Here is a 26,154-nt window from a genome sequence, read left to right as displayed (position 1 = left end):
ATAATAAATAAGTTCTCTTGGAATTTGAAACAAAAGTAACTTCCAATGCATCCATTCAACTAAGTTTCATCTAGTAAAATGCAATCTTCCACTTTGCATTTAAATCACCTAAACCTTAATGATAAAAATCAAATTTTCAATATGCATGCACCTTATTTTTTGGCTTGAAACGCTATAGGAAGTGCCCTAGATTTGTATCATTTCCTAGTGTAGGATTGTCTGCACCCAGGCTAGATTATTTTAAAATTGAGAAATTGGAGAATTTATAATCATTGCCTGCGTGCATGCATGTCCTCCTTCCATCTCTTGCTAAGCTATGTATAGTTGATTGTCCATAGTTGGAGTCATTCTTTGATGGAAGTTTGCCATCAAACCTAAAATCTGTAGATCTCTCCAATTGCTCCAAACTTATGCCCTCATTGAAATAGGCATTGGGAACCAACAACTCTCTCGTTACATTGATTGTTAAACAAGTGGAAGTGGATTCTTTTCTCGATCAAGGGTTGCTGCTGATCTCTCTTACTTCTCTAACAATTGCAATGTTTCCAAATCTTAAAAAACTAGACTACAAGGGTCTCTGAATATGAGTTGTTAAGTGCCTTTTAGTGTGTTTGAATTATTTATTTATTAAGATTAATTGTATGTTTATTTTGGTATTTAAGCATGCAATATTAAGCTAAATAATTTATGCATTAAATTTAACGGTTAAGAGCTTATATGTTTTAAATATTGGATAATCATATGCATATATTATTTATTTACTTTTGAAGTTTTGTGTGTATGATTTTATGATTTTATACATGCGAAGTTATCTTGAATATTTTTATGCAATGTTATTCAATTTGTATACATTATTTAGAATATTATGTAAATATTTAGCTCTTATTAAGAATTAATGTTAAGTGATTAATATGATTTAATTAATTAAAGAATAGCTAGAGCATCTTTAATTGATTAGGTTTATATATTAAGTGTAAAAAAATCACATTTTAAAAAACATTGGTTGTGATTAATCATATTTAATGTGATAAAATATACCCACGGGAATTTTGTTATGTTTGTATGATTAATTAGGATAAAATATCAGGTTATATTTCTTAATTTACCCACAAGAATTGAGAAAAAGGAGCATAATTTGATAGTTTTATCATAAGTACGAATCTAATTGAGTAGGACTTTGGCCCACAGGCAAGTTGCACTAGGTTCATGAAATAATACATATTTTACATTGGTAAAACATGACAATTTATTGAGTCTCAAATTATGAATAATGAGAATGTATTCTTGAACTTTGTAGTTAATCAATTTGCAAACATTTCTGATATTAAGTGTGATATTCCCGAATTGAAAGGGGACAATTATAAGGTTTGGAGGGAAAGAATTCTCCTTCATTTAGGCTGGATGGATATTGACTATGCTATTAGGAAAGACGAGCCACCAGACATTATTGAAACTAGCACTCCAAACGCTATCAATCTTTATGAAAAGTGGGAGAGATATAATCATCTGTTCGTAATGTTCATAAAGACTAATATATCTGCTAGTATCCGTAGTTCCGTCTATCATGAAAAAGTCAAGGATCTTTTGAAGGCCATTGATTATCAGTTTATTACATCTGATAAGGCCCTTCCACCACCCTTATAATGCAGTTCTCATCCTTAAAGCTCCAAGGGATAAGGGTGTACGTGATCACATCATGCGCATGAGGGATATAGTGGCTCAACTAAAAGCCTTGAAGGTTACCATGTCTGATTCTTTCCTAGTACACTATATTTGGTGTACTCTGCCCTTGCAATATGCTCCCTTCAAAATCTCTTATAACACACATAAAGACAAATTGTCAATTAATGAGTTGATGACCATGTGTGTTCAAGAAGAGGAAAGGTTAATTATGAAAGAGGGCGAAAGGGTGAACTTAACTGTTTATGGAAAGAAGAAAGGGGATCAACCCAAAAACAAAGACAAGATTCCTGCTCAGCCAGTCATAAAGAAAGAGTCCAAGTGTTTCTTTTGCAAGAAGAAAAGGCACATGAAGAAAGACTGCTTAAAGTTTAAGAGCTGGATGGACAAGAAAGGTACTCCATTTGCTTTTGTTTGTTATGAATCTAATATGGTTAGTATTAATCATAACACATGGTGGATTGATTCTAGTTCTACAATCCATGTTTCTAATACCTTGCAGGGTATGGAAAACCTAAGGAGGCTAGTGGGAAGTGAGCAGCACATCTATTCAGGAGGCAAGATGAGCTCACATGTGGAGTCCATTGGGACATGCAATTTGGTTTTAAGCAGCGGTTTCATTTTACGTTTAGAAAAAACTTTTTATGTTTCAAGTTTTTCTAAGAATTTGATTTCTGTATCTAGACTTGCGCCATTGGGTTTTTCTTTTAATTTTTTGGATTCTGGTTTTAGTTTAATTAATAAATCTGGAATTATTGGTTCTGGTGCATTATTCGATGGTCTTTACTATATTGAATTGCAAAATGATGCTTCTTATAATTCTATGCATTTTACTGCCAGGGTTAAACAATGTGTTGTGAATGAGGAATCCTCTATGTTGTGGCACCATAGATTAGGACACATCTCTATCGAGAGAATTAAGAGATTGGTAAATGAAGGAGTACTTAGTACTTTGGATTTTGCTGATTTCGACACTTGTGTGAATTGCATTAAGGGTAAGCAAACTAACAAGTCTAAAAACGATGCAAAGAGGAGCTCAAACCTATTAGAAATCATACATACAGATATTTGTTGTCCAGATATGGATGCAAGTAGTCCAAAATACTTTATCACCTTTATAGATGATTATTCACGATATATGTATCTCTACTTACTTCGTACAAAGGACGAAGCTTTGGATGCCTTTCAAATTTTTAAGGCTGAAATCGAGAAACAATGTGGAAAGCAAATTAAGATTGTGAGATCTAATCGAGGAGGAGAGTATTATGGTAGATACACGGAGAATGGACAAGCACCTGGTCTGTTTGCGAAGTTTCTTCAGGAACATAGGATTGTTGCCTAGTACACTATGTCTGGTTCTCCGGATCAGAATGGTGTGGCAGAAAGAAGAAACCGAATTTTAATGGACATGGTAAGAAGTATGAGAAGTAATAGAAAATTTCCTCAATTCTTGTGGATTGAAGCATTAAAGACAACTGTGTATATATTAAACCGAGTTCTAACCAAGGTTGTCTTAAAGACACCTTTCGAGTTATTCAAAGGTTGGAAACCGAGTTTGCGACATATACGCGTTTGGGGATGCCCATCTGAAGTGAGAGTTTATAACCCACAAGAGAAGAAACTAGACCCAAGGACTATTAGTGGGTATTTCATTGGATATGCTGAAAAGTCCAAAGGGTATATATTCTATTTTCCATCACATAGCACTAGGATTGTGGAATCAAGAAACGCAAAATTTCTTGAGAATGACTTGATTAGTAGGAGTGATCAATTTTAGGACATTGCTTTTGAAAAAGATCACTATGAAGCTCAACCCTCTAGCTCAAGTGATAGATTGGTTGTCATTCACACCCCTCAAGTACAAACAAGTGTTAGACAACCAATGATTGAAAATCCACAAATTATTAGAAACAATCAAGTTATTGATGATGAATATCAAGATAATGTTGAACAACCTATTGAACAGCCGGTTGAGCAACAAGTTCCTTAAGAAAAGTGATGAGGTAACATTAAAAAGATCTACTAGAGTCAAAAGGACATCGATTCCTAGTGATTATGTAGTGTATAGGCAAGAATCAGACTACAACATTGGAGCTGTAAATGATCCCGAAACGTTTTCACAGGCCATGAGTTCTAAAGAATCAAACTTGTGGTACAATGCCATGAAAGATGAGATGGATTCTATGGCGTTTAACCAAGTCTAGGATCTCGTACAATTGCCTAGTGGTGTAAAAGCCATTGGATGTAGATGGGTTTTTAAAACCAAGAAAGACTCACAAGGCAACAATGAGAGACATAAGGCAAGACTTGTTTCCAAAGGGTTCACTCAAAGAGAAGGAATTGATTACACAAAGACCTTTTCTCCTGTATCTAAGAAAGATTCCTTTCGAGTAATTATGATATTAGTAGCTCATTTTGACTTTGAGTAACATCAAATGGATGTGAAAACGGAATTCCTTAATGGTCATCTAGAGGAAGAGGTTTACATGAAACAGCCTGAAGGATTCTCCTCTACTAACAGTGAACACTTAGTTTGCAAGCTTAATAAATCAATCTATGGCTTGAAACAAGCCTCCCGCCAATGGTATCTGAAGTTTCATGATGTCATCACTTCATTTGGCTTTGAAGAGAACATTATGGATCAATGTATATACCAAAAGGTCAGTGGGAGTAAGATTTGTTTTCTTGTGTTATACGTGGATGACATTTTGTTTGCAACTAATGATAAGGGTTTGCTATATGAGGTGAAACAATTTCTCTCAAAGAACTTTGATATGAAGGATATGGGAGAGACATCTTATGTCATTGGCATTAAGATCTATAGGGAAAGATCTCGAGGCATTTTGGGTTTGTCTCAAGAGACTTATATTAACAAAGTTCTAGAGAGATTTAATATGAAAGATTGTTCGCCAAGTATAGCTCCCATTGTGAAGGATGACAAACTCACTTTGAGTCAGTGCCCAAAAAATGATTTTGAGCGGGAACACATGAAGAATACTCCATATGCTTCAGCTGTTGGAAGCCTTATTTATGCTCAGATTTGCACCAGACCTGACATTGCATATGCTGTTGGAGTTTTGGGAAGATATCAGAGTAATCCAGGTATTGATCACTGGAAAGCTGCAAAGAAAGTGATGAGATATCTTCAAGGGACAAAGGATTACATGTTCATGTACAGATGAACTGATTGTCTAGAAGTGATTGGCTACTCCGATTCAGACTTTGGTGGTTGCGTTGATTCACGAAAATCAACATCCAGGTATATTTTTATGTTAGCCGATGAAGCTGTATCTTGGAGAAGTGCCAAGCAAACCTTAACTGCTACTTCCACTATGGAGGCTGAGTTCGTTTCCTGTTTTGAGGCTATCTCGCATGGTGTATAGTTGAAGAGTTTCATGTCTGGCCTTAGAGTTGTGGACTCTATTTCCAGGCCATTAAAGTTGTATTGTGACAACTCTGCTGCGGTGTTTATGGCTAAAAACAACAAAAGTGGAAGTCGAAGTAAGCACATCGACATCAAGTACTTAGCTATAAGAGAACGTGTTAAAGAGAAGAAAGTGGTCATTGAACACGTCAGCACTGAGTTGATGATTGCTGATCCTTTAACTAAAGGCATGCCACCAAAGAATTTTAAGGATCATGTAGTACGAATGAGACTTGGTTCCATGATGTAATTTCATTGTATGTACATTTGTTATTTTCAATGAAACTTTTATTCAGTTAGATATTTTCTCTTATGGATTTGTGCATATATTTATTTATTTCGAGAAAAATCATTCGGTTTAGATATAGAATAAACATATGGTTTATTCATTAAGTTGAGAGCTAGTATTGAGAGACTTGATATATTGTGGTACATGGAAGATATTACTCATCATCAGAGGACCTATCGCCATGACTCATATATTATGTTTCTTGTTACGGTTGATGTTGAGTTAAATGGACCAAGTGGGAGAATGATGGAATTTTTGGATGGAATTTTCGGATGACCCACGTTCTGTTTCAACTGTTTTTCCGGTTGCAATTTTTTTGGGAATTTGTTTTCTGAAACTGGTCCATTTTCCTCCCACGCTCAACCTTATCTCTGCCACGTTCATTAACAAACTTACGTCCCTATCCTCAAACCCATGCTTTGATACCAAATGAAAAATATATGCAGGTACTGATCTAAACATGAAAATGAATTTAAATGTCATATTCAGATCAAACAGCGGAAGCTAAATAGCACAAGTGTACCTCCAGCCATTGCAGATCAAACACGAAGCGGCGCAAGCACGAACCCGTAGTCAGCTTTATTTTCTTCCTACATATGACCCTTTGTTATATTATAAATATAAAAGTTCCAGCGTATGCTTTTTCCGATGAGCCTTTGTTATATATATATATATATATATATATATATATATATATATATATATATATATATATATATATATATATATATATGTAAAAGTTTCCATATACACTGTTCATCTTCTTTTTTCATCCCTCTTCTCTCCTTTGATAGCATCGCGCTTCTCACTTTAAAGTCCGCCGTGGATGTCTTCGGCGCCGCCGCTTTCTCCGACTGGAATGACAGCAACGCCACACCATGCCAGGGATGTCTGCACCCGTGACGCCAGACCACTAGCATGGCGTGGCGTCGCTGTCATTCTAGTCGGAGAAAGTGGCAGCGCCAAAGGCATCCATGGAGGACTTTAAAGTGAGAAGCACGATGCTGTTGGAGGAGAGAGAAACAGAGGGGTGAAAGAAGAAGATGAACAACGTATACGGAAACTTATATATATATATATATATATATATATATATATATATATATATATATATAATATAACAAAGGCTCATATGTAGGAAAAAAATAAAGCTGACTACGGGTTCGTGTTTGCGTCGCTTTGTGTTTGATCTGCAATGACTGGAGGTACGCTTGTGCTATTTAGCTTTCACTGTTTGATCTGAATATGACATTTAAATTCATTTGCATGTTTAGATCAGTACCTGTATATATTTTTCATGCCACCTCTCCTCTCTTCAAAATTTGTGTCTTAGTGACTGCCCCAGTTTCCCATGCCTACCAGAGGGGGGTATGCCAAAATCCATTTCAACTCTAGTAATTGAAGGCAATTGTTCATTACTCATAAAGTGTTGCGAGAAAACAAAAGGCAAAGATTGGGGGAAGATTGCACACATTAAATGTGTATGTATTGTTGATGACATAATAACATAACATGAACTACAAGTTCAGAAGTTCTCTATGAGGCACTCTACGATTTTCATATTTGTCTCACGTTTCATCAGGTACTTACTCTATCACGTGTTTGAATTTCAAATCCATATTTGGAGCTTTTGCAATACTTGGCTTTAAATTTATTATTTTGTCCCTATTAGAATCTTGTTTATTGGTAGTATTTCACTCTAGATAACAATCAACACTGGCAGAAGTTACACCTAAACTGAGTAATATTTGCTAAAGGAGAATGGTTCAACACAAACGTATGACTTTGAGTAGTATTATTCTACCAAGTTCGATATATGTTTTTGGTATATTTCAACTCAGGACTTGATAAATTTACATTAAAGTAGTATTTCCATTCCCTTTGTTCTCACATCCGCATTTTTCTTTACATAATTATCTATCTATATACATATATATCTTCTATATATAAAACCTGAATCACAAGCTTAGAAGCGGCCATGAGGATTGTTTTTTCAAATTCTCATTGCATGCTACATCAGAAATTTAGAATACCTGTCAACATGAAAGTTGGTAGTATGTTTGGGTTAAATTAATAATTGCTAGCAACAATATATCAATAGTTTTAGAAATGAATAGCTGTAAATCATTACTCTTCACCTATTGGTATTCTTGAAACTGATTACCAATAATTATTCTGCCTCTAACTCTTATTTTCCTATGTCAATGTGCAGGAGCTCATACATCAATGAATAAGCAAGTGCTAACAAACAATTCCTTGACTTGCCTTTTAAATTAATGACTTTGTAATTCCTTGACTAACTCTTATTTTCCTATGTCCATGTTGTATAAATTAATAAATATATTCTCTCGTAATTTGGATATGTTTTTCAGGTACTTGTTGCTTATTGTGATTGATTATTACATATATTGTAATTTACAAGCATGAAACTCCACAAACTGAAATTTCTAATGATAATGTGCAGGAACTTGCATGGTATCATATATTGGGTACCTTTTGTGCTGGTGAACTTAATCTTGCTCTCTGCAATAGCTATCTACAGTGCTTGCTGGGTTTCATTCTCAGTCTCTCTGTTTTGCCAGTGAACGTTCTGAAGCTACTATTCATCATAGCTATCTTTCTGCGAACGGTATACTGTGTAGCTTCCTGCCTTTCAAATGTTCTCCATCTTCTAAAACACTATCTTCTGAAGGAAATTTAGGATGAAATATCAATTTGTTAAAACTCTGGTGGACCTCAAGTTGTTTGAGAATCCCTTTCATGTTATACAATCTCTTCGTCACATAAATGATTTTATTATTTACTAATGCAGCATCTAAGTTCTTAGTTTTATTTTTCTTTTGTGAGGAGCTTAGTTCTTAGCTCTTACAATAAAACACTTAGCAATTATATAAATTTTTTCAAGTTTTAAGTAGGCATGTTGTATATTATAATTAATCAGTAGTGTTTATCTGAAGAAAGTGACAGAGAATTTTAAGTTACTGGACTTTCATATTTTCTTATGCAGTAAGCACACAACAAAGTTTTGCTGCGGAAACAGTCAGGAGACACTGCTCGTGACAGATTTAATGCTGACATGCAAGGTTTGTTCAATTCCACAAAGGCAAATGAAGTTGCATGTTATCATGTGTTCCTCGATATAGGATCTTAAAATCATTCAACGTCAATTATTCTCATTAATTATTGAACTGTAAGGTTTTATGGGCTCAGTTTCCTTTCCTTATTCAATTTCTCAATAATATAAATCCATATAAATGCACTGTTTTAGTATTAAACTTTTGCTTTAAACTAGAGCTAGAGATTGCAATATTTGAAGGCTCTTTCGTGGCTGATAAGAATTTAGGATGGTACTTGGTATAGTTAGAAACATTGCCTATAAAGAAAGACAATAATAAAATATCTGACATTAGTTTGAATATGTTCATTTGCCAGGACATGCTGAGCAAAATACTGTTGCTGGTATTGTGTGAGTAGTTTTTTCCAATGGGTTGAATAGAATGCATTGATCTTTCCAGGTATAACATCGTGGGTCACACAGAAATCGACAGAGCTTTCTTACTTGTGCTCCTTCAACTTGTCTTAATATCAGTTGAATGAAAGTATGTGTGATAGCATTCGAGCACAATACACCTTTCAAGAGAGAAAAGGAAAAGCCAATCTTACAGTTTCACGGGACAGTCATCATAAAATCGCATTTGCGACTTTGTTAACCGTTGGATTTGGGCTGAAATTTTTTCAGCTAGTTCAAGACATGTTATTTTTCAATCTGAATGTTGGATCTTTGATTCAGTGCTTGTGGTGGGAGATATGCAGTTTGTACTGTGTACAAATTTTCTGATTTTTCATTCTCTATTTGTAATTTTGTTGTTTTGGTTGTTTGGCTGGTTGTCAAACACAATTTGTGTATTTGTTCCAGACTCTTTTGTACTCCTATTTTGATCATAATGGAGCTTGATTGACTGGCTTGTGCCAGTGGTTTTTACCTCCCACATACAGGGGGTTTTCCACGTAAAAAATCAAGTGTTTGTTGTCTACTTGCAGCGTTATCATTATTGTCATATATTTGTATTACTCATCACAGATTCTTGTAAGTTTGAGGGATAGACTTTCATTGTATGTTGTTTTGTTATTGTGTTACTGTCCCGCATCATTATATTGCGGTCACAATTGTGGTTTCATTGGGATCCTTGATTTGTGGGAAATTGCAGATAAATCTGGTTAATGTGGTCACAATTGCAATCATAAAACCACAAAAAACCTTGACTTATTATTAGCTGGAATCACGTTCTGTACTGTTTTATTAAAACCTTGCTTTCATGCAATACCTTTAAGCTTGGCTTTAGTGGCATTCTTGAGCAGTCTGAACTTGGTCTTAAAACATTTTTTTAGGAGATATACCAAACCAATAGACTTGTTAAATGCCTTAATAGTTCCTTTGTTGAACTACTTTGCCCCAAAAGTGTTCTGTGTCTGCTGGTCAAGATCCCAAGTTTTAGGCAAGTCTTAGGAAAATATATGGTTCTCTCTAAGCCTAGGACTTGGCTAAGTGGTGGTGGGCTTTTGCATTGGTGATTAATTAAATAAACTTGTTAGCATGATTATTTTTAATTTACTTATGCTGCAAAAGATAAGATTTTGCTAAACTATGCTAAACTGGATTCATATTCATAGAAAATTTAAAGTTCGTGGAATATGAGAACCAATTGGCATCTAAATTGATGTTTTCTCCTTTCAAGGTCACTTGACTCACTTTGTTGTAATTTTCTTTAACCATGCCAAAAATATCTTTAAAAGACACAAATTAAAATAAAAATCTAGGACTTAAACCAAAAAGGACCAGAAGTTATTTAAATCTTTTGTTTTTCAAAATTAAAGTTAAAGATTAATATAAATTAGTTTGTTATGTATTTAAAAAATAGTAATTTTGATGAAAAATAATCTAATAATTATATTTTTGGTGGAATGAAGGGGCAAAGCCCCGGAACACCAACTAAAAATTAAAACCCACCAGAAAAAGAATATATATTCACCAGCTGAAACTTGTAAATAAATAAAACCTGGGGAATGGAAAAAACTCTACTCTCCCCATCTAAAGATAAATCATATTTGGCAAGCACATCCACCACTTCATTGGCTTCACGATAAATATGACTCCAAACATAGATGCAACATCTAACAATGAAATCCTTGATAATCTTCACCACCTGAAAACAAACTGAGTCTATATTTTAAAGATTAAAACATAAAAGTTAATTTGTATTTTAGTTACAATCATAAAAATTACTTTATTTTAGAAGAAGTAGTTGATTTTATAAACAAAATATTTAAAATGATTTCTAATTTTAATTTTAATTTAGGAATTCTATTTAAAATAGTTTTCAATTTCTGATTATTTATAAAAACTAAAATAAACACATGAAAAACAATAACAAGCTAGACTGATAATTTTACGACCAAAACCGCATCAAACGGCCATTACCCTTACCTGGGTTTTACTTTTACTTTTCCCTTATCTCTACTCGTTCTTCAATTCAAATCATCTCTCTGCTTTGAATCGTTCAGTAAACAGGTAATCTTCAAATTTCGCTGTTTCGTTGTTTGCTTGGCTAGTAGTAGTAGCTGATTGATGTAATGAATGCAATGCAAGAACTCTTAGGCTTCTGTTCACTCTTTTGTGTTGAGATTTAAACATGGAATAAGATGCATACCTTGTGTTTGATTAATGTTCTGAGATAAATGAGATGACGTTTGTCTGATGCATGGTATAGTATGTGTGTACTTCTGTCACTACCCTTCCCTGCATAATTATTAGCTTTTCATTCCCACTCCCACGCATTCTCTTTTCCATCCGTGTGAACTACACTAAGCAATTTCAGGGGCTAATTTTTTGTTTGTTGTTGTTTTAATGATAATTTGTCTTGACGTTTATGAATTGATAGAGGATCTTGGGTATTTGAATGGTGTTGTCTATTGATTTAGACTGTGATTTACCTCAAACTTGAGACATAATTAGGGTAGTCGAAGATAGAGTGGAAATTGTAGTATTTTATTTTTTATTTTTGCAGTGTGTCAGTTTCGTTTGGTCCTTAACTGTGCTGAATAACATAGTACGATTTATGTAGCTGACTTCACCTAGTGGGTTAAGGCTTTAGTTGTTGTAGTTGTCGTTGTGTCCGGTGTCATTTGGTTGGCAACTGAGAAAGTATCTAAGATTACCATATTTTTGGGCCTGCTATTTTTGAAAAGTTAACACCAAAGATGTATCAATATAAGCTAAATAGCTATGAGTTGTTCATCTTAGCTCATTTTCAGGCCTGATTTTTCATTTTTGTTTGAAAGATAACAATGTAAATGCTTTGTTTACAAATAGCTAAAAGATTTATCTCAATTAACAGAATTCAAACGACCATCAACTAGTATAGACATATTAATTTTTTTTACTAATTTCAGAGTCCATTAGAATATTTTAGCAACCTATTTAAACATTCAATTTATTATAAAGATTTGCTAATTTAATTCTTTCTTATTGGGTAATATTTTAATGAGACATTCCACTTCTTCAGGGTTATCAAAGAATGTGAAAAGCAACACATGAGCAAGAAAAACAAATTGAAGAAAACCAAGCATAGCACCAAAGTATGGTTGTGAAATGAAAATAATGGGCCATATCGGTCATATTATTAATAGACATGGTTTTGATTGGGAGTCATAACCAATTTGTTGATAGTGTGTGTTCAATTGTGGTCAAGGGTCACTGGGGCAATCTGTTGAAGGTGAAGAATGCCTCTGCTCTCACTTCCTCTACCATTCACAAGGTTCTATTACAGCTCTCACTCTATGGTTATGGGCTCTCTCATTCCTTCCCATTCTTCAAATGGCTTGACTCCATCCCACATTATAGCCATTCCTTGCAATGTTCATGGGCCACGATTCACATCCTCACCAAACATAAGCATTTCAAAACTGCACAACATGTGCTTGAAAAAATTGCCCACAAGGATTTTCTTTCATCTCCTTCAGTTTTGAGCACTTTGGTGAGGACTCATGACAACCAGGAAGTTAATTCTCAAGTTTTGAGCTGGCTTGTCATACATTATGCCAAGTCAAAGATGACACAGGATGCAATTCAAGTTTTTGAGCAGATGAGGTTACATGAAGTCAAACCTCATTTGCATGCTTGTACTGTTCTTTTGAATTCCTTGTTGAAGGATGGGGTTACTCACATGGTGTGGAAAATTTACAAGAGGATGGTTCAAGTTGGGGTTGTTCCCAATATTTACATTTACAATTGTTTATTCCATGCTTGTTCAAAATCAGGAGATGTGGAAAGGGCAGAACAGTTATTAAATGAGATGGATGTTAAGGGTGTGCTTCAGGATATCTTCACATACAATACTTTGTTATCGTTGTATTGCAAGAAAGGTATGCACTATGAGGCTTTATCCATCCAGAACAGAATGGAAAGAGAGGGGATAAACCTTGATATTGTTAGTTATAACTCTCTTATTTATGGATTTTGTAAAGAAGGCAGGATGAGAGAAGCTATGAGGATGTTTAGTGAAATAAAAAATGCAACTCCCAATCATGTGACATATACTACATTGATTGATGGTTATTGTAAAACAAACGAACTGGAAGAAGCTCTGAAAATGTGCAAACTGATGGAGGCTAAGGGATTGTACCCTGGAGTTGTTACTTATAATTCAATTCTGCGCAAGCTGTGTCGAGATGGCAGGATAAGGGATGCAAACAAACTGTTGAATGAAATGAGTGAAAGGAAACTTCAAGCTGACAATATCACATGCAACACACTAATTAATGCTTACTGCAAGATTGGAGATTTGAAGTCAGCTTTGAAATTTAAGAACAAGATGTTAGAAGCTGGTCTAAAACCTGATCCATTTACATATAAGGCACTGATTCATGGGTTCTGCAAGACAAATGAGCTGGAAAGTGCAACGGAGTTAATGTTCAGCATGCTTGATGCTGGATTTACCCCCAGTTATTGTACGTATTCATGGATTGTAGATGGCTACAATAAGAAAGACAATATGGATGCAGTTTTAGCCCTTCCAGACGAGTTTCTGAGTAGAGGAATTTGTCTTGATGTTTCAGTATACAGGGCATTGATAAGAAGGTCATGCAAGGTAGAAAGGATTCAATGTGCTGAAAGGTTATTCTATCATATGGAAGGAAAGGGTATATCAGGTGAAAGTGTTATCTACACCAGTATTGCATATGCTTATTGGAATGTGGGGAATGTAAGTGCTGCCTCAAGTATGCTAGAAGAGATGGCTAGGAGAAGGTTGATGATAACAGTCAAACTTTATAGATGCTTTAGCACATCTGATGCTAATGAAAACAAAGTGTCACAGATCTTCTGGAATCATGTGATGGATAGGGGTCTGATGTCGAGAAATACAATGAATAAAATACAGCAGAAGCTGATATGATGATATGCTTATGAAAGAACCCTCACATCTAGAAGATTCTTTCTAGACTTGTTTGCAAGGGCCAATGCATTGCTTCTGGTTATCAGTGTCTTCCTTCGTGTTTTCACTTTTCATTAGAATTTGGAAAATCATCGAGATTTGCGAAAATATATGATAGGGACCTTTTACAAACCTTACATGTTAACTATCATAAATCATCTTGTTTTAAAACATATTTATGCATCATTTTGTTTATAACAGATATGACTCTTTACGGTAAGTGACTGGAAACAATCACTGTAGCTTTTCTTCTAAAGGGCTATATCATTGAAGAACTTCACCAAGTTCTCCCTCCCTGCATTTTTAGCTTATTGGGATGATAACACATCTTCTATTTATATGCGACTAAGTCATCATGATCATCAAGCAGGTGCTTGAGCAGGTATTTTCCTTTTGATTTGGATAATTATAGGACTTCAATTTTTACTTGCTATGATAATGCGTGTTGTGTCAATAATTTCTATACTTTTTATATTTTAATGTTAGCTTATCTTATGAACTGCAATATCGATAGTTTCCTTCTCTGGTTTTTATTGTTGGGGTGGGAAGAGGGAGAGAGAAAGGGTACACAAAAGACAGTCTAATTTAACAAAAAGTAAAAGAAAAGACATGAAAAATAGAATAGGTACTCAATCTCTCTACAAACATATCTAGTGAAAGATAAGTTTAGATATTCTCTTTAAAGTCTGAGTGTTCCACTCCAACAAACAAACCAAAATCTTCATAGATATGATGCTGCCATCAAAATTTGCCATCCTAGATCACGCCTAAATAAATTTATGAAAGAAATTGGTCCACGTTTTAAGGGCACTCCCAAGATTCGCCCAACATGTTTGAAATCCTACTTCATTTGTAAGTGGATTAATGGTGTCATAAAAATAAATGTGCAGTTATTTCTTAGTCGGACAGCCACTTGGCACACATATCAACAGAATTTTTTATGACACTAAATCTGCAATAGTTCATTTGTATTAAGTCTCTATCATACAAGAAAACTTTAGCACAGACTTTGGATTTATATTAGAGTCTTTTCAAGAAGGAATCACTTTCCCTTTGGGTGTTGGGAATTCAGGCAAGGGGAGAATGTGAGGACATTGTTAGTTAGGACCATATAAAGTGGAAGGACTGATGATCGTCTTTTGGACTCCTAATGGTAGAACAAGTGGTATCGGAGTTGATGATTTGAATTGATTGGACAATTATTCAAGAAATGGTATCGGAGTTGATGATTTGAATTGATTGGACAATTATAGTACAAGCAGATCACGCAGCCCAGTGATGACTGGGGAGCAGTGAGTAACACATGAATTGGTTCTTGGAAAAAGTAAGCTTGGTACATGGCCTGATCCAAGTGACAACTAGTAAAACACTAACATAGTGGTCAAGATGTGGCTGAGTCTAGTGAAGAGTGTTAACACATTGGTAGATATGTTTCAATTTACAAAGAGAGATTGGTGTACTGGGGAAAAGTCCTTGCTGTTAAATATTCAGAAAAGGTTTATACAAAGGGTGTGGGTTAAGACGTGGTGTTGGGCCCACTTATGTAATTTCTCGATAAGTACATTAAAACAAATCTCCTTAAGTGTTTGGACTAAAGCTGATAGCATAACACTAGGGAATGAATAAGAAATGGAAGAATAGTTTACTAGGAAGCTTTCTCCGTGTTTTCAATTCATATTGTTGCTTTGGTTTAGTCCATTTATTCAGTTATAGTATATGGTAGTGAATGTTGGATTGTAAAGGGACTAGGAGAAGAGGGAGACCAAAAAGGACATTGGAAGAAATCATGGAGATCTCAGACTTAAATTTTCTAAAACTTTGACTTTTAACCATGCCGAATGGCATTGTGTGATCCATGTAGCCGACCTTATCTAGTGAGATAAAAAAATTTGTTGTTGTTGTTGTTGGTTTAGTCCATTTATTATAGGTTGGCTTCTCTATTTGTTACTGTTGGGGAAAAACAATTGAAAACTAAGTGCAAAGAGGGAAGAGTTAATGAAGGCAATGCAAGATAACAACAGAAGAGCACACTCCCACTATGTCTGTGATCTTGCAACATTACATGCTGTATTGACAACGACAAATGAAGTTAAAGAGATGTTTGTTTGAATGTGATTGTGACAAACATCAAGCACGTTGGTTTCAATGCACATAGACATTGTTTTAATATGTGGACAATATTTATAGATTAGACATTTTTGTCAGGTTTACCAGCAGGAATTTTAACGAGTTGTGAAGGTTACATCGGCTTGAGTATCATACAATTTTTGCATCCTAAAATGCTGTGGAACGTGGTTGATCGCTCAAAATCAAGCAGCATCCAGTATGATATGGACTTCAGAGGTGAGACAAACGCACGTTCAGAATCAAGATATTGTGCTTTTCGGAATTTCAACTTGAAAGAGTTTGCATCAACAGTATGCCACTTTTGCCTTCGTTCAATGTATCTCAGAGTGTTGCATCATCTATTTGATTGTGATGTAACAAAGCGTGATATAATTGTCAATAGTAAACACTATTTTGAAAAGTTTCTTTTGAATATTGTTGCTTATTAGATTCAATGATTACAACTGTGCGAGTTTTTTTTGGTCTTAATATGCTTATTATGAAATATCGTTCATAAAAGCAAAAATGATTCCTAATTTTGTTTTATGTTTTATGTTTTATGTTGGAAATCCCCTCAAGTTAAGGCCACCACAGATTAGAAGGACACCTTGGGGGTTACATAACGGCAGCTTAAGCAAAATTAGCATAATTTGAATAAACGAAAAACTATCAATAGAGGAAGATGTTAGAGACTAACATGACATGAATGAGAAATAATTTTGTTCTTTAAGTACTAGGTTAAGGATTTGATTTTCAGGTCTCATCATATAAAGAAACATTTGTTGAGAGATATCAATTTCATAAATGGATTTTTTACTTCAAAATATCAGTCTTTGACTCGTAACTAAGAAGTACTGTGTTTATCCCGAAAAAGAAAAAACATGTTAAGAGAGCCTACAGCTCTTTTCTCAAAGCAAATAACATGTTCGACTTAAGGTTAAACTCCAATTAGATTCTACTTTCATTGTATTTGACCATCATTTTTTAGTTCTTTAAAATTTTTGAATGATTTTTTTATTATTAAAAATAATTGATAAAACTAATTTAGGTTATTGAAAGATAGAAAACTAGTTTTTCACTAAAAGTTAAACCAGGTTATTGAATTAGAAACATTTAATTAGTTAATAAACATGAAATTATATAAAAAAAATATCAATTTTAGATAACAATATGATTTGTTTCTATTTTTTATTTTGTAGATAAAAATATATTTTTGGATAATTATAGTTTATTAAAGGAAACAGTAATTGAAGAATTTTATTAAGATATTGAAAATAAAAATGAAAAAATTATAATAAGATTTAAGTTCAAATAGTATGTAGAAAAATGCTATGGGCTAGTTAGATAAGTTTCTTTACAAACTAGTTAAATAAGTCATAAACTAAAAAAATGACTTTTCAATTCAAATTCGTGAGTTGAAGTTGTTTGATTTGGTTTGGTAATAACACTCAAATCCTTTTACCTTTTGATTTATTTCAATTTAGATTATTTTATAGTTAAAATTCAAAACTTCAACACAGTTAAGATTTTTTTACTCAATCATATTTTAGGCCACGTAATTTATTTATAATATATAGTTTATATAATTTCTAAAGGTAAATTATTTTGTAAACATATTAGTAATTAAGTTTAGTAATTATGTATAAAGTAATTTCACATTATCAATTAATCACAAATCATCAATAATATGATCTTTAAGATAATTATTATAAAAATTAATAAATTTATCATATTTAATAATTTATAATTGTATGGTTGTTTTACAATGTGGATGCATAATTTATTTTCTCATACTAATGTAGTTTGTATGTTTTAACGTTTTTATTTAGCTGTGACTCTCATGCTTCGATCGAACCATTTCCTTCTAGTACTCATTACTTGCATTTAAAATAAAGTCAAGCACGCCACTTTCTTTTTATTATCATGTTTCAATAAAAAGTAAGTACTATAAAATTCCTCCAAAACAAAATATCAGTCTCCCAATTTCCCACTATATCTATTATCTATCATATGTAGAAGCAAAAACATGAAATTACCAAGTTAAATTTCCTCATCTCTTATTTTTAAGTTACGTTTGTAAAATCTAAATTTTCTTCACTTCTTTTGTAACTCCTTTGATCGTGGTTATATATCACCGCACTATAAAGCATTCATTCATTCATTATTTTTTTACTTCACTTTGAGTCTAACTTTGACTTTACACTCTCAATATTTTTTTAACTATTTGGTTTACCCTTAACCTTCTTTTTTGCTAATTTCTTTTCTTTATTAATTGCAATTTACTATGTGGGATTTAATTCTTGTAGTTGTAATTACGAGTGTACTTGACATGACATTCAAATTAATTTATAACTTATTTGATTAGTTTATAAGTGTTTCATAGACTAGTTTATTTTTCCAGCTTATTACTTGTAAGTATTTAAACTATAAGCTTCTTAGGTTTTGTTTTTTTACTTATCAGTCAGAGACCCCTTAAAGGATTAGAACACAAGTTCAAACTACAACTAATTTCACTCAATTAGTCCCTAGGCATAAGAGGATCTTCCTAAGGTGGGATGTCCAGCAAATGGAAAAAGTAATGTTAAGGAGATTAAAACCCACATCAGAAAAGTGAAAGTTCATTTTAGATCTTTAATTACTTATGTCAAGCATAATTAATAACTTTTATAAAAGATCATTAATTAATATTTTCTTACCATATATTATATCCTTAGCATTATAATGCAATTTCACTTTTACCTGTCCTTTTTTTCGCATTATGTTCAAAATCTCATTTCACCTCCATCAAATAATGCCTCTTTGCTTTGTTATCCCAGAGCTTAGTGATTTACGTCAATGCCTATCTCATTGATGTCTTCCCTATCTATTATATGCATTTAATTTTTACTTGGCTTCTCATACATCGATCTACTCCCGATTAGCATTTTTAAGGATATATTTTTCATTCTATATTTTGAAAACTTTGATTTACTCTATAATCTCAAATTAGCATTGTTTTATTGTACTCTTTGAAAAGATAACTTATTTAGAAAGTTTTTTTTATTTTTTTAAAATTGATGCTTCTTTTCTTCTATGAATTTATTATTTTGCACTAATGCTCGATATTTGTTATGGCGTTAGTGGTAACGAACAAATCTCTTATTTTATTGTGCAAATACATATTGCGGAATATGTATTTTTTTTTCTTATTTTATTATGTAAATACAGTAAAAATAAAAATACTGCTCAAATTATTAAAGCATTTTTAGTGGTGATATCGTTCCTTGTTTGAGTTGTTTCTCTTACCGCCAACCAAAGAAAATAAAGAACTGCTAAAAGATTTGCATTTAAAGGTTTTTTACCATTACAACGCGTTTTTTATTTTTTTGTTACAGTTTACAATGTGTTTAGTATTTTGGATTATAACAAAAAAAGGAAATAGTTTTTTTTTTTAAGTAAAACAAAATTTTAGAATTCTGATCAAAAGGTAATAGCTAGATTATTTTTTACAAGATTTTTGTTTTCTTATTTTATCTCTATTGATTAACTTAAATATAAAGCAACTATTATAAATAATTTAATTCCTTTTTTATATTTTATAATAAAAAAGTAATCAATAAATAAATTATCTATCTACCAAAAAAAATCAAATAAATTATCTTAAAATTATTTGTATGTAACATATCCAAAAATAAAACTTATTAACAATAGTCGATTATATCTATAATTAATTGTAAATATTATCCAATCCAAAATAGACTTTAATTTTAATTTTGAACATGCTGGAGAAACTCTAATTAAAATAAAAACATAAAAGTGAAGCTAGGAAGAAAATTGAGGCGCCTGTTTTAGGTTAAACTGATGAAGGACACAATGGAAATTAAAAAGACTTGTCAAAATGAAATGATATTTGATGACCAAAATTGAATGGAATTCTTTCTCAGGCTATTTACATAAATGACTTGTACTCTTTATCCCTTTTGCATGATTATTGACTGCCTAACTTTTCACTACCAAGCAAGCGAGAGAAGAGGAAAATGTTATAGGCACTACCTATGTTTCATCAATTTTTTTATTTTTAATTTGAAACCAATTTTAACTGCTACATTTTATTCTGGTTTTATTTGGGGAATGGATTTCTTCCATGTCCTTCCTTTTGTTATTGAAGGGTTGGTCTTGCTCTTCCTTTGCTCTTGATTTCATCAAATGTGGCTTCAGCTTGTTCACATCTGCCTGTTGAACTGGTTTCAGAAAGAACTCTTCTGCTCCCTCTTCCAAGCATCTGATACAAAAAAAAAAATGTCATGTAAGTCAAATATGAAATTTAGGCATGTAATGCCCCCTAAAATTTATTTGAAATTTTGAAAAGAAAAAAAAAAGTCATGTAAGCCATGTGATGACCCCTAATATGTGATTTTTTATTTATTTTAAAAAGGGCATGTTAGTCAAATTTAGCCATGTGATGCCCCCATAATATGTGAATTTGAAAATTTCAAAATAATTAAGTTGGTATTGGATTGGGAGTTTAGGATTCCTCACCTGTTGATCCTTGATGGTACATTCTCTGAGGACATAATCACAACTGGTATGTTTTTAAGAGATTTAGATTCCTGCAAATCAAGGAACTTAATATTATTTTTTAACATCATCAAGCAGAAGAATATACAGGCTGTCAAAGATATACCATGATGGCCATGATCAAATTTGATTTGTTATATTGGAAATTTGGAAAATATGCCAACTAAGATGTCAGAAGGAATTTTTTTTTAAAAAAAATTGTCTAAAAATTCACATAATTTTTATTTTAGAAATAAGATCATATCCTTTCAAATTGTTTCCTAAAAGATGGAAAGGCAAAATCAAATCCATCGTGCATAATTTGACCAAGTTCTGTGATGTATTCATATGGTATGGTAGGATTCAACGAAATTGAAGCTAGATTAATCAAATAAAAAAGTGACACAAGCTTCTTAAAAAAGTCTTGGTAAATGCACGAAAGCCTACCTTGATTTTTCTCAGCAGATCATAGCCAGTCATTCCTGGCATGCAGTAATCTGTTATAATCAGGTTTATATCTACATCCTGCATGAACAATTTAACCAATGGTTAATACAAACTTGTCCACAAAAATGTTTTAGGGCATATGTGTGAGTAATTATTTAGTTAGAGAATTGAACCTGATGAATTTCTGATGCAACAGTGGTGTCAAAAGTCCTCAACTCATCTTCAACCAAACCAAGAAATTTTAAGGCCTTAGTGGCAGAGTCCACTGTAGTAACTGTGATTTCAACAAATATTCACAAGAATCAAATATCAGTTATCAAATTCATTACCCCAAATCCCACCTTCAGGAAAAAGGAAAAATATCATAAATGATTACACAAACAAACAACATGCTCATATCATATGTTTCTTCGATAATATGGCAATATCAAGGTTTTATAACATGGTCACAGCCACATTTTGGCTGCGTTTTTTGTTATTGTGGAAAATTATAGATAAATGTGACGGTGACAGATCATTTTTCAAAACCTTTGACGGTATAACAATAAAAATGCATATTAAAAGAAATAAAGTAAATAGTGGACAAAAAAAAAGTACCATGAAAGGAAGAGGTTTTTAGGAGCCTCTCAATCAGCATTCGGTCAATAATACTGTCATCAACAGCCAAAACATGGAACTGAGCCTCTACAGTCATAGCCATAATAACTTGGAAGATATTATGTGCTAGCTAGCCACAACAGAAGAAGAAAAATGGATGAAAGAAGAGAACAAGGAAGAGGGATAGAGATGAAGAATAATGTAATGAGTTGAATGAGAGTGTGATATTTTAAATGGGAACCTATCATGATCAAGAAGATACATAATCCTCATAGGAAATCTGACAGTTTGGAAAGCGATATCCCACAGATTTCATCCAGAATCTCAAGGATCTTCTAGGTTGATTTTTGAATTGAACAACAAGCAAAGGAGGTGGTGGAATTTTACCAAATTTAAAAAATTGGACTTGTTCATTATTATTTTGTTTGACCCTTTTGCCAATGATAAGCAACTGTTGGGGTGAGTTGGTTTACTATAATATTGATAATACTTCTATTTTCATTCCATTTGCCTTTTCATGAGACCTAAAGGGCATTGTTTAGAGACAGAAAAAAATCTTTATATATATCATTCATGCATGTGCATGACCTGCTTAGTGCTTTGCACTTAACCCCATTTACTAGAAATACTAGCAAGAATTATAATTTCCTATTGACTTGTTTGTCCTTTTACAAATTTTAAAGGACAACTAGGAGTCTTGGACCAAAACCATACAGAATTTTTCAAGGGAGAACCAATCCTCGAAACATATACCTCCATCTTATTTTACTTTTCTATTATATTTGTCTTATTTTAATTCATATATCATTCCTTTTTTGTGTAATATACTTTCTTTATCTTATTCTTTTGGTGGTTACTGGTCACATTTTAAATAATTTTTTTTTATCTGGAAACACAGTTGGTTTTACAAAAGACAATCTTATTTAAATGGAAAACATACACAATACGTTTAAGGTTAACTTTTTTGGACATTTTCTTTACACACAACTTTAATAAGGTGGAAAATTAGGCATGTACTTGAACGACGTACCTATAAGTACAGTTGAATATTTCGAGTGAGAAAATTTAACCAAAGATTTTAAACTTTAATTATAATCAAAGTTTTAAAAAATGGTTCGCACAATTTTGGATACGACCACAATTACAGCCGCATTAACTACCATTTATACATAATTTCTGGCAATATCAAGAGTCACAACGAATCGTGATTACAATGCAATTCAAAACTTTGAATATAACAACTTCACTAAATTATTTTTTAATTATAATCGTGGTTTTAAAAAATGGTTTGTGTAATTTTGGATAACACCACAATTAACTACCATTTATATGTAATTCTCTGCAATATCAAGAGTTTTAAGGAATTGTGATTACAGTTCCAATTTAAAACTTTGAATATAATAACTTCACTAAATTATTTACTACTTATAATTGATTTTTCACAATATCAAGAGTCTCTCAACCAATAGTGATTGGCAATTTAAAACTTTGAATATAAAACTTCAATAAATTATTGTTCTTTGAAATTTAAATTATGCTTAGTCTCCGAGCATTACCATAGTATTTTATGTGGGTCAAAATCAGCGTTAGTTCTTTCATTTTGACTTTCCAACTCTTCATCTGTTTCCCCATTTTTTTTATTCTCTTCAGGGGTCAACATTAACAACTTTACTGGGGGAAAACTATGTTATCTCAATGATTTTCCATCCTAATATTGTTATTTGAGTGCGATTCGTTTTTCTATTTTTTTTATGAAAATCAGAAAGTAAAATAAATAAGACATGCTATATATATATATATATATATATATATATATATATATATATATATATATATATATATATATATATATATATATATAAAGAGATGATATGCTATATCTTCGGCAGATAAAAGAAAACGACTCAGGAATCGATTTGAGTCCAACTATAACTATCTCGTAAGTTTGAGGAGTATTATTCGTTTTTTGTTTTCATGTGAAGCAAGTGTTTTTCATCTTGTTAATAGCCTTCCAATCCTCATTAGCTCGAAATCCTGTGATAGACAATTACCCACCTAAAATTAATGTCTATTTTTTATCTTTTAAGGGACTAAATTGTTGTCCCCAATGTACTGACTTGATATCTCACTAATCTTTCAAGAACTAATTTCAGTATTTACTCTTAACCAAAATAGTCAAGTTGCTTCAAGTTTTGCAATCTGACCCTAAGCTCTAAGTCGCATATATAAAATTTCAGCATTGAATTTAATGATCTGGACTACTAAAAGACCTCTAAATGACCCTAAGTTTTACAAGTTCAGTTCTTTCTCCATTATTGTAAAGGTCTTTTGAATACTACAAGAATTTTTATAAATATAACCTATACCTCTCCTATATATTTACTGAACATATTACTTTGTAAAAGACAAAAGAATGAATTTTTCATCTTCAACTTCAGGATGTAGATAGAAATTTAAATGTTGAAAAGAAAACCAAAATAAATTTACCTTGAATCACAACGAAATCATTAGAGACATCCCTATCTATTGATCCAAGAAGTCCTTTTAGATGTGCCTAAGATACTCCTTCATGCTATTAGTGGTATGTTAGAATGTTAAGCTTCTATTGATTGGTGCTTTTAAAAAAAAATCATTTTCTTTCATTTATTTTTGAAAAACAGTTTGAATCGGAAGCATGAATATTCTTACTCATATAATGTAGTGATTCATCATGGGTTTGGGCCCAATGGTAAATTAATGTGCTAACTTTGGGGTTGTTATTGACCTCACTCCTATTGCTATTAGTTCATATCAAGGGGCTGATCCCTTTTCTTATTCTCAAACTATCCTTCCCATAAAATCATGGTACCGTTGTAGGTCATGCACAACATAACCTGATTTTGTTGTATGACAATACTTGCAGTGGAATCATAATTCTATTGCTATTTTGTTTGTCGCAGTGCAATGGAATCACAACACAATAGAATCACAATTTTTTTGTTATCGAGACAATGCAATGGAATCACAATTTTATGGTTTTGTTGCACCCCTTTAACACAATAGAATCATGATTCTATTGCTATTTTGTTTGTCACCCTAAATAGTACAATAGAATCACGATTTCGTTGTGTTGTGATCAACAAAATCATGATTTTGTTGTAATAGATTTTTCTTTTTAAATTGAAAAAAAAAATTAAAAATGAATTTGGTATTTTTTTATTGATTGAACATTACAACATTGCAATGATTGACCGAACACTATTTTTTTATGCGCATACCAATTGTATTAAATATAGACACAATCTAAACTATTTATCTTGTTGGTTCGATCTCAATTGTTTCTATGAGTCATAAGAGAACAATAGATCATCTAATATAAATAGCAATAGGAGTTTGTTGCAACTCAACACCTTTGATTGATATTCACCATATTGTTGAAAACATGGAATGTATCTGTTGTTGTGTATTGCAATGGTGACATGATTTCATCATTTGAAGGGATATTGTTTGATATCCTAGCTAGTGGTTCTAAAGTCGTTAGAATAAATAAGGACATGTCGCTTGATGCTATAAGAAAAACAATTATGGACGTTATCGGAGGTAGCATAATTTTACTTAACCTTTTTTTTTTACCGTCAAACCTGTTTATGTAGGTGATGCTTGTATAGAATATGAGTGTATGGAGCTTAAATGCAACAATGATGTGGGAAAAATATTTTTCATCCCTTTGGAAGTTAGTAGCAAAGGTCCAATTGTGTTGCATGCAATGTTTGCTCGATCCCCAAACGAAATCCTTATCCTGGTATGTAAACTAGGAAAACCAAGATCTATTGATGAGATCATTGCTCTGATGTGTGATAAATTTGTGTAGTCATGTTTTTAATTTATAAAAATCGTAAGTTAGTTGTTTTTTTTATAATAAAAGTCAATATAAGTGTCTCTTTAGTGGTTGATGTTTATTTTATGAATCAAATGAAGAGACCATTGTTGTTACATTATGAGACGTGTGTTATTTAAACCGTTGATGAACACACAAAAAAGTAATTCAACCACAACATAAATTGAGAAAAATATATATTTGAAACCAACATAAAAAAAACTATAGACACTACATCCAAATATAAATAGACAACAACAATAATAAATGTTCAATACCATGATCAACCGCCTTTGCCACCCTTCTTGTTGGCAACCTCTTCCTAGGTCTCTGTATGTTTGAGTTGCACTCGACTGCTAACCCTTCGTGCAATACTTGCAAAGCTTGTTGTAAGAGTTGATAATGACTCATGCCTTTTGGCACAACTCTGAGGTTTAGCAAGCTCACGATTCTATTGTGTATTTTGTCTAGACACGACAAAATCGTGAGCTTGTTGGACAAAATATACAACAAAATTACGATTTTGTTGTATATATGAACATAATGCATAACAGAATCATGTTTTCATTGTGCATTTGTTCCAACAAACAACAAAATCACGATTCTACTATGGACTTTGTACGTCCAAACACACAATGAAATCACGATTCTTTTGTGTGTCTGGACAAAGTCACAATGGAAATCGTGTTTCCATTGTGGCATTCAAAAGTAAAAAAAATACACAATG

General features: G+C 32.6%; 1 protein-coding gene and 1 pseudogene across 1 annotated transcript; one reads left to right on the top strand and one right to left on the bottom strand.

Annotated features, from left to right (window-relative positions):
* Positions 1 to 10,808: 10,808 nt before the first annotated feature.
* On the top strand, positions 10,809 to 16,480 carry LOC114386341 (pentatricopeptide repeat-containing protein At5g38730-like). The gene is made up of 3 exons (XM_028346332.1): positions 10,809 to 10,962; positions 11,957 to 14,267; positions 16,091 to 16,480. The coding sequence occupies exon 2, from the start codon at positions 12,083 to 12,085 to the stop codon at positions 13,844 to 13,846; it is 1,764 nt and encodes a 587-aa protein (XP_028202133.1). The 5' UTR covers positions 10,809 to 10,962; positions 11,957 to 12,082; the 3' UTR covers positions 13,847 to 14,267; positions 16,091 to 16,480.
* A 3,370-nt stretch (positions 16,481 to 19,850) lies between these two features.
* LOC114387470 lies at positions 19,851 to 22,025 on the bottom strand (annotated as a pseudogene).
* Between the last annotated feature and the right edge of the window lie 4,129 nt (positions 22,026 to 26,154).

Source organism: Glycine soja, chromosome 15 (assembly GCF_004193775.1).
Source record: "Glycine soja cultivar W05 chromosome 15, ASM419377v2, whole genome shotgun sequence".
Taxonomy (NCBI): Eukaryota; Viridiplantae; Streptophyta; class Magnoliopsida; order Fabales; family Fabaceae; genus Glycine; species Glycine soja.
Note: the sequence above shows the minus strand (reverse complement) of the source record. Positions and strands in the feature narration are given on the sequence as shown.

Bases quoted from the DNA above. Each gene is read 5' to 3' on its own strand.
- LOC114386341 (XM_028346332.1), top strand. From the start codon at position 12,083: ATGGTTTTGATTGGGAGTCATAACCAATTTGTTGATAGTGTGTGTTCA.